The following is a 16,647-nucleotide window of genomic DNA, read 5'->3' as shown; positions in this document are numbered from 1 at the left end:
TTAAAAAATAAACAATCACAAAAGTGACGATGTAGGGAATGACCTCATTTTACCGGTTCAATAACATTATAACGTAAACATTAAATTGCTGAGTTTGCTCTTTTCGACATGAGTCTCTGTGGACAGTTGAAACAATGAAGGTTTATAAAACTTTTCAAAATGTAATTTAGAAATGAAAATCTACTTTCATAATAATTAATAATCTATTTATAAACAATGCTCTACAAACACGCGAGTGCGTTGAGTACGCACGCACCAAAGGTCTGCTGTGTTATTAGATTCGTGGAATTACTCAGCATGGTATGATTCGTTCTGACTATTCAATTACACAATAATTGCTATAGAGATTATAATAAATAATCATTAAAAAAGAACATAAAAAATAGAAAAGGATTTTTCGAAGGTTACCGTCAAATGTGGCTACTTGACCTTTACTTGGCAACTTGACCACACCTTCCGTTTAACAACAAAATATCAAATTTTGTAGAATTGAAAGCAAATTGACCTAACGTATCGATGTTGGTAGGTTTTTAAAATATTAATTGGCAACATATTTTAATTTTAAAGCGGTAACGCTGTTGGTTCTCGCAATATACGTATCGAAGTGTGACTGTGACTAAGGATCTTTTGCCGGTGTCAGTATTATTATGTTTGTAGAGCTTAAACTGCACATCTCAGGTGAGTACAGTTTTGATATGTTGTGTAATAAACTCTAGAGATTTATTTTACAGTGGGAACTATCCAATTTTAGGCTCATCTGTCGAAATATTTGCTTGGGCATTGATGCCTCAGGTTAGGTCAAGTTGCCATTGACCGCTGCGTGGCAACTTGACCGACGCCTAGGGTTGACACAAAAAATAACGTGACTGCATTTTTCCCTTTTTTATCTGTTTCGAGTTTTGCATAGTAAAATCAATAAATTTGCTGCAAATTTCGGACAATCCAGATACTTATACTCTCTTTGATGACAACGATTTAGCATATTTCTAATGAAAAATAAATGTTTCCTTACCTATTAATAAATACCTATAAGTATTAAGTAATATACATATACATATGTATTAAATTTAGTTTAATAAATAAATAGTTCATTAAAATTTGTGTCTTATTTGTGACAACCCTATCCGACATGTAATGCTTTGTATGAAATCATTATACCCCAGCCACACGACTCGACGAGTGGTATGGGAAGTGACGAGGGAAGTAGGCAGGGACGTAGTGTGGCCACGTTACTCGTCATGCCACTCGTCGTGCTCATCGTCTTGCTCACTGCTGCCTATTTTGTCGGCTTTTGCGCGCGAGTCAAAGGACCGGCAATACGAGTGCGAATTAGGGATGGGCGTCATGGAATCAACGGACTAGTTAAATTAACCGTCTATAATAATTATGTACACTCAACGATTCGACTAGTCCATCGCTCACCAATGCACTAGTTGAATTCAACGGCTAAACAGTGTTATTGATAAGAATAAATTAATATTTTCTTTGAAGTTTTAAAAAAAAAAATATTTTTGGTTTACAAAACCAATGTTTTGAATTTAAACTATAAAAACAAACGATAATAAGTTTTTTAGTAATACTTTTTTTAGGCAGTATAATTTTTGTAAGAAAGCATAAACATTTATTAATTGTTTTATTGAGATTAGAATTTATTGTTTTAAGAATTTATTTAATAATAGTTATTTATTTTACACATGGACTAGTCGAAGATTTTAACTAGTTGAACGACTAGTTGATGAACGACATTTAACGATCTAGTCTCGTTGATGAAAAATACGTCGACGACCCATCCCTAGTGAAGAGCGTCGCGATTAATCGCGCGAGTAGAGCAGTATGTGGCCAGACGGCAATATCGAGGCGAGCGGCAGCGCGATGAGCAGGACGAGGAGCAGGACGAGTAGCAGTACGAGTAGCATAGTGTGGCTGGGGTATTACAAATCCCGTGGCAACTTGACCAGGTAGCCAGAGCCTAACAGTTTATTGTAAAGCTTCGGGCTGCAATATGTAAAAAGTCGAAGACTTAAAAAGTAATAGCAACTTAGCCTAAAACAAGAATGTTAAGCATCTACCTATGAAAACTGATGTGCAAGGTCAAGATACCACATCAGTGTCAACTTGACCTGTATTACGTTTATTTGTAAATAATGTCAGATTCAATATATTTTAAAGATATACCTAGTAAAAGTGAATGATGAAATCATTCATGACATGAACAAATCATAAAATGTTAATAAAAGTTTAACATAAATAAGTTAGCTATGAAAAAGTAAAAAAATGTGGTCAAGTAGCCACATTTGACCGGTATATAATATTTAGATAAAGAATAAATATTTTTTCTCTATTTAGTCTTTCATTTGAAGTAATCTTGTATTCAGTAATGAGTTATATGTATTTTCTACTTTAAACTAGTACTTCTTTTCAATATTTCTCGCCTTTGAAAATATAATATATAATATTAAAAAATATGATTTCACCACCCAAAGCGGGGGTGCAAGCAAAAGAGTAAGCGAAAAGATCTCTTATCAATCAATTTTTCAATAAACGTAAACAGTTCTTAACGTACTTCGATAGGTAAGTTCTATGGATTATTAGATTTAAAGGTCAACGTAACAAGGCCAAGTGTATGGTATTCACTATATGATTATGGGACCCAATAGCATGCGAGGTCTTTGAGCTTGTTTACATACCTTCCAACATGAACAACAGTTATATTTCTCGTATTTTTATTAATAATTTATGGTATCGATTAAAAAAACAAACAGCGAATCGCCATTTTAATGTTTTGATGTGATTTTACAACCTACGAGAAAATTAAACCTATCTAGGTTGTCATAAATAGATATTTTTTATCTTTACACAATTGATATAACTACACCTCTGTATAATATTCTTCAATAATATGTTTCTATAGTTTTATTATATTAGACTTTCGTTGACGACTGTACAATTGCTTTTCAAACAAAAAGATGAAAAGTTGCAAATGCTATATCTTCCGCATACTCGTAACTACATAATATAATTATATATTATCAGTAAAATACATGTTTTTTCTAAGTACGTTCGATACATTAAGAAGAATTTAATAGAAAAATTTTCTACCTAAATACTAGCTTTGTATTAATATATTTCCAAAACCGTTAATTGTAATCGCTTCCGCAAATTATAAATGCTATTTATTCTAAATATCAATTACTTTTGGACGTCGTATATTATAGAAATCACGAAATTTGATGTTTTATCTATACCTATATTACATTTATCATTATCAAGGACACGTGTGACGTATAAACAACTTCATGGTAACTCACTAATAAATCTTAACTCGGGACAATCATAAATAACTTGGAACGTGCGGCAACACGTTTGCAACATTGTCTTTACTCTTTTATACGAGTACACATAGATAGAGGTTCAAGAGGAGGAATACCAACGGTGTGGAATGTTGATATAGCAATAAAAGCATGTAGATTTACAATTAACGACTTCGTATTGGAACATAATATGTATAATAATTAGGTAAGTATATTATTTGATTTGCGTTTGCAAACTTTTTCTATACTTCGCTACTAATTTCTACAAGAAGATCATTTAATAAATACATTATAATAAATATTATGTAGTTGGCTAGACAGTCTTGAAAATAACCGTTTAAATTTAGCCAATTTACTTGCAATTTTTATAATCTTCGCGAGATGAATTCCTTAAAAACAAACGGGATGATAAGATATTCTGAATGCAATTGTAACAGGAATTCCGAATAACGTGATTACGCAGATGTTGCGTAAATGAATCATGAATTCATAAACACGCTCAGATTACAGAGTGCGGGATTTTATGTATTATGAGCCATTCAACTCAGATCATTTAGACGCCAAGCGAAAAATATATAACCGTAAACTTTATCTAATTGTAGATTTTACGAGAGCATAATAAACATACGCATATCTAAGAAAAACTATAATTTTATTTAGTTTGAAGCATATGAGTTTCTGTTTCTGTAAAAAAAACGGCGGCTGTATAATAATCTTTCCTAATGCAACATTATAATGACTTACTCATTAATAAATACAGACGAAAAAACCAGACAAACACGTTATTGTCTTAAAATAAATACCTGAAATATATGCACATTTTTATATTCAAAATATGACTAATATAATGTACTTACCTTGATTCGTTCCTTCGCATATAATGAGCATTTGTAATACGAATCCCATGGCAGCATTAGATATAAGACTTAGAAGGAATTTTGTGTGCAAGGCGACATCCTCGTAAAGCATTTGAGTTAAAAAATAGGCGGAATATGTTGAAAACCACATCAGGCCCATAAACGACGCCGCGGTATTCGCTGTAACAAAAAAAAATAAGCCTTTTATTATAGTGTTAATTTATTTAAATTTCAGTTTTTGTAAAAACATTAAACAGAATATTACCTACATCATGTTAATTTTTTTTTGTTTATTAACAGCTATTATTTAAGAATATGTTAATTGAGAAGTCAAGTTATTGTTAAATCTTATATTTTATGGTGTTTTTTGCAACGACGTCTCTATATATCAAAACATAAAGAATGTAGTGTAATGCTGTTTGAAAATAAAAGCTTAATCCTTGTGCATCTCCATATTTCAAGATCGAGTAAGATTACTATCAAAGTGTAACAGTAGTGACAAGGTTAAGATTTATCAATGTTTATCGAAATTACTGTTTTTATCATTCGGAAAATACCTATTATAAACATTACAGGTAAAATCTTTGTATGAATCTATATATTATAATCTTTTTATGAGTTCAATCTGAAATTACTGTCTATAATTTTAAATTTTACGTTATATTTTTTTTCTATTAAATAATCTATATTCTATACTAATCTTTAGGTACAAATATTATAAAGAGGAAAGGTTTGTATGTATGTATGGTTTTCTCGCATACACTACTGGACCGATTTTGATGAAATTTGGCACAGATAATCTTTAGACCCTGAGAAAGAACATAGGCTACCTTTTATTGCGAAATATGTACAACGGGCGAAGCCGCTAGTAACAGATAAAATAGAACAGGTGGTCATTTAGATTATGTATCGAGTCTAAATTATTATTTGGTATAATAAATAACTACAACTATTTATGATACCAAATAATATAGCACTAAATAAAACTTGTAGGTACTTACCTCTTGTAAAGAAGACGCTCACCATGAAAGAAAATGCCAACGACGCCATAATAAATAGTAGCATAAAGAACAATAAAACTGTCCATGGTGTGTATGTAAAGACTGAATATTTCTCTCCATCCGCCGTTGCATTGAATGGTATCTAAAACAAATAACTGGTGAAATAGTCTAAACATTGGAACAAAGCCCGGCTGTACACGGACTGCTCGAGCAGTTAACGGATAAGCAACGTACACGGACTGCTCGAGCAGTTAACGGATAAGCAACGTACACGGACTGCTCGAGCAGTTAACGGATAAGCAACGTACACGGACTGCTCGAGCAGTTAACGGATAAGCAACGTACACGGACTGCTCGAGCAGTTAACGGATAAGCAACGTACACGGACTGCTCGAGCGGTCGGTCGTTGACTGCTCGAGCTATCGCTACAAAGTACAAACCGCGCAGTTGACGGCTTGAAGCGGTTGCGACTGCTCGAGCAGTCCGTGTACGGATGCCCTGAGATGTAATAATTTGTTTTGTTTATTAAAACTATAAATTCTAGTTATAAATCTGTATTTAAGAGCCAACAAAACGAGCGAGAGAATTCAAATAGGTTTTCCTATTATCTATAATTGCTGTCACCCTATGCCTCAAGCCTCCCCCGTAGAGCGCGACAGGGACAACTACAGCTCGGGCCGAAAATACCTAGGAAAATTACGCAAATTCGACGTTCCGTAGTCCCCTGTTTCCTCCTCCAATACTGGACTGATTTAATTACTTTTTTCAACATTTAGTAGAGTAAAGTATAGGCTATGTTCCTACGTTTTTTTTTATATCATGTTCAAAAATTAGTTTTATGGAAGACGGAACATAACGGAAAATATATTTTTTAATAATTAAGATATGACAAAAAGGAACATGGCTAAAGTTACCAGATTAATAGTAAAAAATATATTGATCTAGTGGCACAGTCCAGGGAGGAAACAGGGGACTACGTTTGTATGGAAACTTTTGTTTGCTCTTCATTGTACATACTTTGGAATTAACCATATCGATTATAATGAGAATATAAGACCTCAATTCGTGGAATCAACCGGGTCCAAAATATTATTATAATATTATGAATTCGACTTTTTATAGTCGTGATCATTAATTAATAATGTTATATTATTATGTGTCATGCAGGTAGATCTTTATATTATGAGGTTTTTACTTTTTTTTTTGGTAAATCAAACGATACACACAGTTCCGATAAATTAAATATACATATACCGATCTGGTATTCCGTATTAGGTGCTTAATATGAAAATATACCTAATATGCGTACTTATATTGTTTATCTTATCGCTAAAAACACACTAAGGACAAAAAATTGCATCCAAAGAGATAATAGCGTTAAGACGATACACAAAAAAAAATCTACTGCTTGGCGGGCGGAGTCTAATAGCTCGCTATCGCGAACGCGGGTGTGCGCGAAGTCATTCTTGCAAACTCGTCGCGCTGCCGCTGGCCGACTCGGGACAAACATGTATGGAGTCGTCATACAGTTATAATATTGTTATACATTTATTTAATTGTTGATTTATTGGTTTTATTTTCTTGCTTATAAACAAATAATCTTCTTTTTAACAACTTCTTAGACATTATTAATAATTATTATTATTTCGTAATGTTTACTTTATTACAAAATAATACAGGTTATAATAGGTGCGGTCGGAATGATATTTTTTTAAATAAAAAAATTGTTTTAAAAAAAACACAAAATATATTGACGCATGTATTTATTTTTTGCACTCTATTATAATTGTAATTATTCATTACAAATAATCAAAATAAAATAGCCAGAACAAAGTTAGGCCCTGGTAGGGTAGGTAGGCAGGTACAGCAATGTGAGACGAACACTGGCTTATTTATACCAATAATAATGTATTATAAACATTAAATTAAGTTTACAACAAAAATACATAATATTAGCTAATGTGAAAACGAATCAACCAATCATCCCACAACAATGAAATATGCACACAAATATTCATCCAAATCGGTTCATGTGACTAGGAGGAGTGACTGCAGCGCCATCTTCCGGGCCCAATTGTGTTTCCAGATCACCCAGGAACTCAATTTAATATACTTACACAAAATTTTTCGAAATGAAAACTCACATTACTATGTAAATATGAATATAAACCTGTTTTAGTACTAAGCAATTTCCCGCACAGGTACTACAAGTATAAATGAAATAAATATCAACATCAAATTCTTTATACAACATACTTATCTACCACCTACTAAGAAATGTAATTCTTGAAATTTTTTCGTATTTTTTTTAAATATAATACTACTCCAATGAGCTCCTGTTCCATATTACATCCACCATACTTCCACTAAGTTCACCATGATTTTTTTTTCTTTGCACTTTGTTGCTTTTTGCTAAAAATGGAATCATGCGATAAAAAAAGTAGAGCGTTGATAACATACATTTTTGACTGAATAAAGGTACTAACGAAGGAGTGGGTTCACATTGTGAACAATCAGTGGGTTTATTTTCCTTCTGGATTCCGGATTTCTGAAAAGATTATCTATGCTATAAATGAAAAAACCTTACACATTCGTTATGTACTTAAAACAGGGGTACATATCAAACATCGTCTATAATACAATTTTATTATCATCAAATTTAAAATAAAACCAACTTACTTCATTAATTTGTTCCAATTGTAAGCATTCTTTTTCCTCCAACCTTTATGTTTCTTCTTCTTATTTTCTTTATTGTCCCCATTTGTCTCATTTTGTCTTATCGTGTTGTCACCCTTTTTTACGATTGCGCGAGCGACACAAGTTCCCCGTGTGACGGCCGTAGCGGGAATGACTCGTGCAGCGATCGGGGTAGGAAAATACAGGGCGGCTCTCGCTATATTGGCTGGTCGCGCGCTAATTTCAAGTATTTCTTGTTTATTTCAAAACCATCGCATATTTCAAAATTCTAACACGGTAGACGTATAGGTTGTGTATTTTATAGTTAATATCCAAAAAGTCGTAACTTTACGTTTGTTATTTTGAAGATGCCAGAGATTAAAAAAAAATAACAATGACAACTTTGTATTTTTTTTCTATCGAGAAAATATCATGGAATCATGTTTCTAAAACGGTAGACGTATTGTGTTACTATTTAACTTTCTTGTCAAGAATTTTCATCACGACAACTTTAATAATATAAAAATTACGAAGGTTTAAAAAGGGCCGTATATGTTAGAAAAATTAATTCATCACCTGAAGGGCATAAAATTGGGGTCGCCATGTGACGCGGGACATCCCGTCGTGACCTAGTGGCCCCAACCTTGTTTATTTCAAACACGGATGTTTTTGACGTCGACGTAAAAATAGCAATAGTAAAATTACAGCATTCCGACGTGCTTCAGATGTAATTTGTATGATTATTTAGAAAGTTCGCAGTCAACATATTTTTTATTTCCAGTTTTCCTGTTACGCAATAGTCATTTGCGAATAATATACTTCAAGTTACGTAGAAAATGTGAATATCATGTACATATACGCTATAACTCTACAGACCATTAGTTAAAGAAGTCAATACTCGACGTTTATTCATTTAATGCTGTTGAAAACGTGAACCTATATAGATTTATCGATTTTTATGTGAGAAAACTAGCAAACGGTAAAAACAAACATCATTACGCATGACTTATAATATTCTATTATGAATTCTTTTGTAGAAAACTAATTATGGATCAGTGAATAATGACTGTAATATAATAACATTCGTAGCTCTATCATATTTCCTTTCAAGTAGGTAGAGTAAACTACGCTTACCTACTTATCCGAAGTAATAAATTCATACTCTTTCATGAAATAAAAAAAAAAAATAGTTTTCCTGCTGCCATATAGCAACTTTAGCATAACAGTGTGATATCGAAAAAAAAAACGTTTTAAAATAAGAACTAGTAGTTTTCAAATATTTTTCTGAAAATTTACCATTGTACTTTGTGCTATCCGAATCGGCCGCTGTCTCGGTCTATTCGGATTCGCTGCGTTTACTGAACTATAATATTATTTTTATAATTACCTATCTACAAACAAATATAATTTATACAATTTCTTACAGCTTTCAACCTATTCTTATAGGAAGAAAAAAAATCTGTATGTAAGTATTCTAAAGGCAAAAACTTTTAGTCACTTATGATTAATAGTGTTGTAACTCTAGTATGTTACGTTACCTAACAACAACATAAAAACGTTATAATACAAAATTCATGTTGGATTTTAATTAAATTCAGTATTTGTATAATTATATTAATCGTACCGGTTTTATAAATGAGCAAATGCATACATTCATTCTAATATTATAAGCACGAAAGTGTCTTTTTTTCGATGCGACATTTTGAAAATTCATAAAACTTTTAGGCTGGCAACTCATAAAAAATTTAACTAAAATTCATTATTCATGAGAAAAAAACATGCTATTTAAAAAAATTGGTACTTAACTCCTGGATTAATCTTGTTTTCTATAATTTATAAAACAGGAAAGATAATAGACTAAGCATTTGCATTTGCTTAAAAATCCATTTGCATAGAAACAGGTAGGTAATTGAGGCATTGAAAATATGAACATTTTCTCAATACTTAACTGTAACTGTTTGATAGGAGTTTATTCAATGATCATTATTCTTAAGTTCAAGGCTCATTCTACCTATAAGCCGACAAAGTTTGACGAAGCCATGTATCGTCCTTGTTCGTTAAATAAATTGAACTGTAAAGCCGCAAGTCGCACACTAAACAATATAATTTATAAATAGTTGGTACTATTACTTATTGAAGCCAATTAATGTGTATCATACATTCGTTGACGAAGCACAAATGTTTAAATTAACCAACCAATATGGAGACATGATATAAGCTTATGTAGGTACCGACTATACATTTATGTAGCATTTTGATGTTCAAAGTTATTGTAACTGGGAGGCGTATGCTGGTGTCATTATTGAGATATAATTTCATCGATTTAACTAAACAATGTTATTACGATTTATGTTAACATTATGTTAAACTGAAAGTGTAGGTTGGTAAGAATTTTGCAAAATAACAATCAAGGAAAGTTTAGGTGCCTATTATCGGTTAACTTTCAAAAATAATGAATGAGAGGAAAATGTATGAAAAAATAATTGATTTAAAGTTTTAAAATGGATCATTTCCCATAGCGCAAGAGCCCACGACGGCCAGACATTCGTTATTTTATAAAAGTTGATACCTACCTAGATTCTCTGTATATTGTAGCTATCTCATATTATAGGTATCTATGTACATGTAGATGTTATACTAGGTATCTATTAAAAAAATGTTTCAACTAGGTATAAACAAGTTTATCAGTAGCCTAGTTTCCCGTTATTTTGTTATATTTATTGTTTATATTTAGATAAATAAGTTTAAAAAAATGTGAATGTTATATAAACAGTTGTTTGTATATTTGAGTAATAGGTATTAACACTTAACAGCCGACTTTTTTACTGTAGTTTCTCTACATAGATAGGTATCTTTAACGAATGTGGTTATGATATCCATATCACTTATCCCTGTACATCTATTATCTACATCTGTCAGTTCCCAAATATGTTTACGTACTAAATATTTCACGTAAGGTTATTCTCGTCAACGCACAGTTGATGCTATTGTACCTACAGCTGCAAGGTCGCGCAGGCGGGATAAAAATTGTGCGAGTCTGTGAACTTTGGATGGTGACTCGCATTTTACTAACAAAAAATAGTATTATAAATCATAATCGAACGCCCATCCCAAATATTTTAATGACGTACAGTGTTCACAATACACATATTACCTACATGTTTATTGTTTACAAGGTGCGAGAATAACATGAATAGTTTTTTTTACCTTTAATAACGTATTTCGCATGTCATTCAATAAGGAAATTGGTCACAATGAACTGTAGCGTCATTCATGAATCATGAAACGTAACTTTGAATTGAAGTACTTAAACATTCTTTAACTTACCTTGAACAAAATAACCATTAATACAACAGATATCAATAGAAATGAAAACTGTTTTATAAACCAGGCGAGCCAATGCAGCCACGATGGTAAACCCATTATCGTCATTGTTTCCTAAAACAAAAAACCTGTTAGATATTCAATCTCTAGCTTGTAATTACACAATATTTAAATTGTAACCATGAAAGATATTATGTTTGTTCAGGCAAGTACATTGTTAAAATCTTGGCAAATGTATAAAAATATTATTGATACGAAAATATAAGGTAGGTAGGTAAGGTATATTGATAGGTCTTCCCTATTCGAAGAGCTTAGTAATAATTCGACTGTGACCTTTGATAATAATACAATGTAGGTACCTAGAACATGAATCGATGTAGGTAAGTAATACATAGTAATAAGACATTTATGTCTGATAGACCTTCGCATAATGGTGTTCTGTCGTGAAGATGATTGTCTTATTTTTCGAAAGCGACATACTACCTATTATGCGTTGTCTGGTTATCACGTTTAATAAGAAAAAAAAATAAGACTTGGGTTCGACTCCTAAAAATAAAATTAGGCAGTAACAGACGCGGACTGTGAAATTTTTAATGGAGACAATGTTACGGACCCGAGGGGTGAGCCATATTTTGCAAATAGATGCCCAGGGGCAAAGTTCACGGGACTAGAAATATACGCTCTTTTCATGAAGGTCCCAATGTCGTTATTTTATTATAATTGAAAAAAATCGCGAAGAAACTTATAAGAAGTATCCTACCTTCAGCTGCAATTCCTTTTCCGCAGTTACAACCCTCACTGTATTTACAAATGTATACGCGAAACAAAGCATTATGATCATTGAGATGAACCTTTCCATAGCAATTAGTAGATTATCCTCTCTATAAGCCATTTGTGGAAATCTTTGTAAATAAACCTTGGTGTTGACTGATTTTCCCGATTTTTGTTTTATTATCTCCTGAGAAACAGCGTGTTGGACTGCGAGAAACATTTCCGGCGAATATCCTACGAAAATATATACGAAATACGAAAATATATAAAATATAAAAAATGGTAATTTATGAGCAATTTCTTTCAAATTCATTGAGGACAATCATCAAATCAAAAGTACTGTAAAAATATTTTGATAATGATTAAGATTTATAATATTTTGATAATTGATATCAAAGTGACACTTGATATAATCTTTTAACATACAATGTTGCAATATCGTTGAGTGATAATCGGAATTTTAAAATAGCTTAAATTGTTTATATCATTAAAATATGTAAGTGAAAATAATATTAAATTGATAACTCGTGGACATTTTCCTGAATGCAAAAGCATTTTTTTTATGACACCAAAGATAATCAATGCTACCTGTTAAAGAAGAGTTTAGACAAATAAAGTACAAGAAAAAATATTAACCTGGTGTTTTGCCACCATAAGCATCATTTGGGTCTCTGGGGCCAGGTAGAGGGAATAAAGGAAATAATAAATTGGTCCTCCAACTTGCTCTTAAAGGATGGTCAACCATAGGAGTTCTCATCACTGCCGGAAACCTCAATGTAATATTGATATCATCTGGCCATTCCGTTGCATCTAAAATAAATATCTAATTAAGAATTTTTCAAGTTGTTTTTTAGTGTTTAGAAAAAGTTAATGTATACAAAATATCAATGAACAAACACACAAAACTGTTATTTATCCTAAGGTATAACCTTATCTACATATTACGTGTGGAGATTATAATTACATAATTGATAAAAATATGAAATTAGATAAAATTCTTGATTCCTATAAGATTTTGTTATACAATGACAGAGTAAAAGAGGTATTTTTCCAAAATTTGTCCTCTTGAATAGAGGAACTGAGATTCTTTCTATATTTTTTTGTGATTTTATTAGGATAAGCTTCACAAATAAAATAATGCCTTCCATTGGTGTTAGATGATAATTTATTTTTAATTTAATTCAGTTTTTTGTATAACAAGATTTTTTTCTTCATAAAATTACTTAACAAAGATGTAGGGTTAAAACTTTTTTCTTGTTCTTTTTCTTTTAGGGCCGATTTTTCAATCGCGAGATAAACAGTCTAATAAATACCCATCGAATAGATTTATTCAATTATTTATCTAACTCATTACGGCTCGCCTATTTTTCAATCGTGATTTATTTGATGAATAACTATCTGACCAAATATTTCCATATTGGCAGCACTGCTCTCGGAGTGGCGAAACAAACATATTAAATTAGTCAAGTTAGAGCGGGATAGAGTCAAATCTTGCAATTTGTCAACAACCGTCATTATGACTCACGTCAGGAGTGCACTTGTCTTCTATGATTGTTGATTGTTGTTTTGATTCGAGTAAAGAGTTTGGTTAAATTTGTGTTTCAATTTATATATTTTACGATGGAAACGACATACTTAAAGGCAGCGTTCGGCAAATTTTCAATGGCATGGTCATCAGTACTATCAAAAACACCAATTTCAATATGATTTTAATTGATAATAATTATATAGAAAGAGGTTTAATTGTTAATAATTCTACGCTCTATGTTATGACATACGAAAATATCTCAAATTTGACGCGTCAGTTGTCAACTCAAACGCCTAACAGTCGAATAGCGCGCTATCTGGCCGTTGGAGCGGCAAATAGATTTATTCCTCAAATAACGTAGTTATTGGATAGATAAGTCCTATTCGTCTATTGAAAAATTGAATATTTTGTTAACTGAAGAATAAAGTCTATCTAGCTGTTTATCTGGGCATTGAAAAATCGGCCCTTAGAAGAAAGAAGGACAGGTGTATAGTAGATTCAAGAAATCTACATAATTTTATGATAAGAGTGGAAACTTGATATGTTACAATGTAGCTAATTACATTAACATTGTAATATTCATTCAAAACCTGTTTTATTTACATGAAATCTTCACAATGGTTCTTACAAATATTATACTGTACAGTATTTGTAAGAACAATTGTTATATGTATAATGATAAATACACTATAGATTCATAATTATACATAATACATATTTGTTTGACTCATTTTAGTATTTCATTAAAAGTTTCATAATAATTGTTGCCATAAAATAATAATTTATATATCATGAAAAAAACTATAACTTACTAGCCATTTGATCATCAAATTGGATTCCAACTAGAATTTTATTCATAGCATTGGGCTGAGTTAGTGCTTTCTCCAAATCAACAGAATCTTTAAATCCCTTAGGTTCTGGGAGCATAGCTGTATCAAATAATAATACAAGAAGTCCATTTAAATTGTCTAAAGCAACTGTAGCCATGGCATTCTCTGTAACTTTCCTTGTGAGAGCATTGTCTGGTGAAAATGCTAATGTCCCTTCCCTCCTTGCTGTTGTTAAATTTCCTCTACGGATACATTCAAAGAAGGTTAGGTGAATAGCTTTACTTAATTTATTAAGTAAGGCTTTATATAGACAAAACAATCTTATAATACTCACAATTGTTTTTCACTCATGTTAAAGTATGTTGGAAGAAATGGTGGGTATGTTACATCTGGTTTGGATTGCGGGTCGACAAGACATCGTATTAGTATTAAAAATAGAGAAAATATCACAGGTGACGATATTTCGAAAGCTGTTTGCCATTTATGCCTTCTTTGAAGAAGAAAATTTTTCCAAATAAGCAGTTTTAATTTCTCAAATGAAGACATTTTGTTTGTAGCTGAAAAAAGCGCAACTATAAATAACAATAACAAAAATTATTAATAATATAAACGCCTCCATGTAAATCTAAAGTATTTATATCAATTATATTATTTAAATCTTGCGGTTTGAATCAGCGGTAAATAGTTGCAATATAAAAATCATACTGCAAATAAAGAAAAGTGTATTATACATAATAGTATATTCGACTATTCGTCGTAAACTAAAAATAAATATAATATTTACCTATTAAACATTGCACAGTAATACACTAAGAACATTCCACTGTTTCCCAGTTTAGCACAAAAACACACACACCATCACGACAATACACAAGTCACAAACCGCACTAGTAAAATATTATCAATAATTTATTTTAAACTGCGTCTCCGCGAATTTCTTGGGAAATTCGAAGATCTGTCACAAATTGCCAATTGGGTCCGAAAATTATAAAACGACCCCCTCCTTAGCCTGTCATGCATGAACTGTCAAAAATTTTGGGACTTAATTAAATTTGTTTTTAATCTACCTCGAACATGCGAATACATGGCTTTTTGTTCATATGTAAATAAATATACAGGGTGTACCAAAAAGTAGTGATGAACGGAAGCTGAGAGGTAGAAGACCTAGAGGGCTATCCGAATCACCCCCATGTATGTTATGCGATTTTTCGTATTTTCGGAGTTATGACGATTTTTTCAATTTTTCACCTATCGCCGAGTACGATGATATTTTCACTCATGCTGACGTCAATGATTGCGGAAGATGCTTGATTTTTTTTGTGTGCTAAGCTGAAAGATAGGCCAATTCAGTATGGTAACATTTACTATCGTTAGATCTTTGAATGGAATAAAAAAAGAATTAAATGGCAAGAAAGATAAAATTACCCAGTATGTTCACCACTTCAAGGGCCCGTAAAAAAATAAAATCACATAAAAAAAGTTTTCCGTTTGACTTTTAAAAACTTGCTCTATCTATCAGATAGCTACCCTGAAAATTTCATTTTATTATTCAGAAGGCTTCAATGGAAAAATTTAAATCTAAATGTAGTAAGTGCAAAAATTGAATTAACATGATGATCATTAAAACCAATAAATAGGTGTTTAATTACCAGAAATTTTTAAAATAACCCCGCTGTTGCTCAATGCAAGTGCGACATCACCGTAAAAAGTTGTCTTTTAAATGTCTGAATGCCCTTTTATCATTTTAATGGTTTCTTCTACTACTATGAATTTCCGGGTTATTTCGTCCAAATTGTGGCATTCTCTCAAGTAGCCGAGGTCTTTTTAATATTCCCATTGAAACAAATCAATGGGGTTTAGGTCGAGGGACCGTGGAGGCCAGGCTTTAAGGCAGGCTTCACCGGCGCATGCGCAGGCTGCAACGACCAATCCATCTTTCAGGGTATCTTTGCCCTTTAGCCTGGCCTGCACGGTCCCCGGACATAAACCCTATTCATTTTTTTCCGTGGGGATACTACAAAGACGAGAGACTGCCACAATTTGGACGAAATAACCCGGAAATTCATAGTAGCAGAAGAAACCATTAAAAATGATAAAAGGGCATTCAGACATTTAAAAGACAACTTTTTACGGTGATGTCGCACTTGCATTGAGCAACAGCGGGGTTATTTTAAAAATTTCTGGTAATTAAACACCTATTTATTGGTTTTAATGATCATCATGTTAATTCAATTTTTGCACTTACCTCATTTAGATTTAAATTTTTCGATTGAAGCCTTCTGAATAATAAAATGAAATTTTCAGAGTAGCTATCTGATAGATAGAGCAAGTTTTTAAAAGTCAAACGGA

The 16,647-nt window shown here is 32.0% G+C and overlaps 1 protein-coding gene across 1 annotated transcript in view; it reads right to left on the bottom strand.

Annotated features, from left to right (window-relative positions):
• The window catches only part of Abca3 (ATP binding cassette subfamily A member 3), a 37,215-nt gene extending 21,908 nt beyond the window's left edge, over nt 1-15,307 (bottom strand). The window contains exons 1-8 of the mRNA XM_089698252.1: nt 15,083-15,307; nt 14,633-14,855; nt 14,281-14,540; nt 12,577-12,750; nt 11,930-12,174; nt 11,173-11,283; nt 5,170-5,311; nt 4,169-4,348 (exon numbers count right to left, since the gene is read on the bottom strand). Of these exons, the coding sequence (XP_089554378.1) occupies nt 4,169-4,348; nt 5,170-5,311; nt 11,173-11,283; nt 11,930-12,174; nt 12,577-12,750; nt 14,281-14,540; nt 14,633-14,844 (1,324 nt within the window). The 5' untranslated portion in view covers nt 14,845-14,855; nt 15,083-15,307. The remainder of the gene's footprint in view (nt 1-4,168; nt 4,349-5,169; nt 5,312-11,172; nt 11,284-11,929; nt 12,175-12,576; nt 12,751-14,280; nt 14,541-14,632; nt 14,856-15,082) is intronic.
• Between the last annotated feature and the right edge of the window lie 1,340 nt (nt 15,308-16,647).

Source organism: Colias philodice, chromosome 8 (genome assembly GCF_061535455.1).
Source record: "Colias philodice isolate Cphi_HAF_F1 chromosome 8, ilColPhil1 Martin Lab GWU primary, whole genome shotgun sequence".
NCBI lineage: Eukaryota > Metazoa > Arthropoda > Insecta > Lepidoptera > Pieridae > Colias > Colias philodice.
The sequence above is the reverse complement of the archived record's forward strand: the minus strand, read 5'-3'. Positions and strand labels throughout refer to the sequence as shown.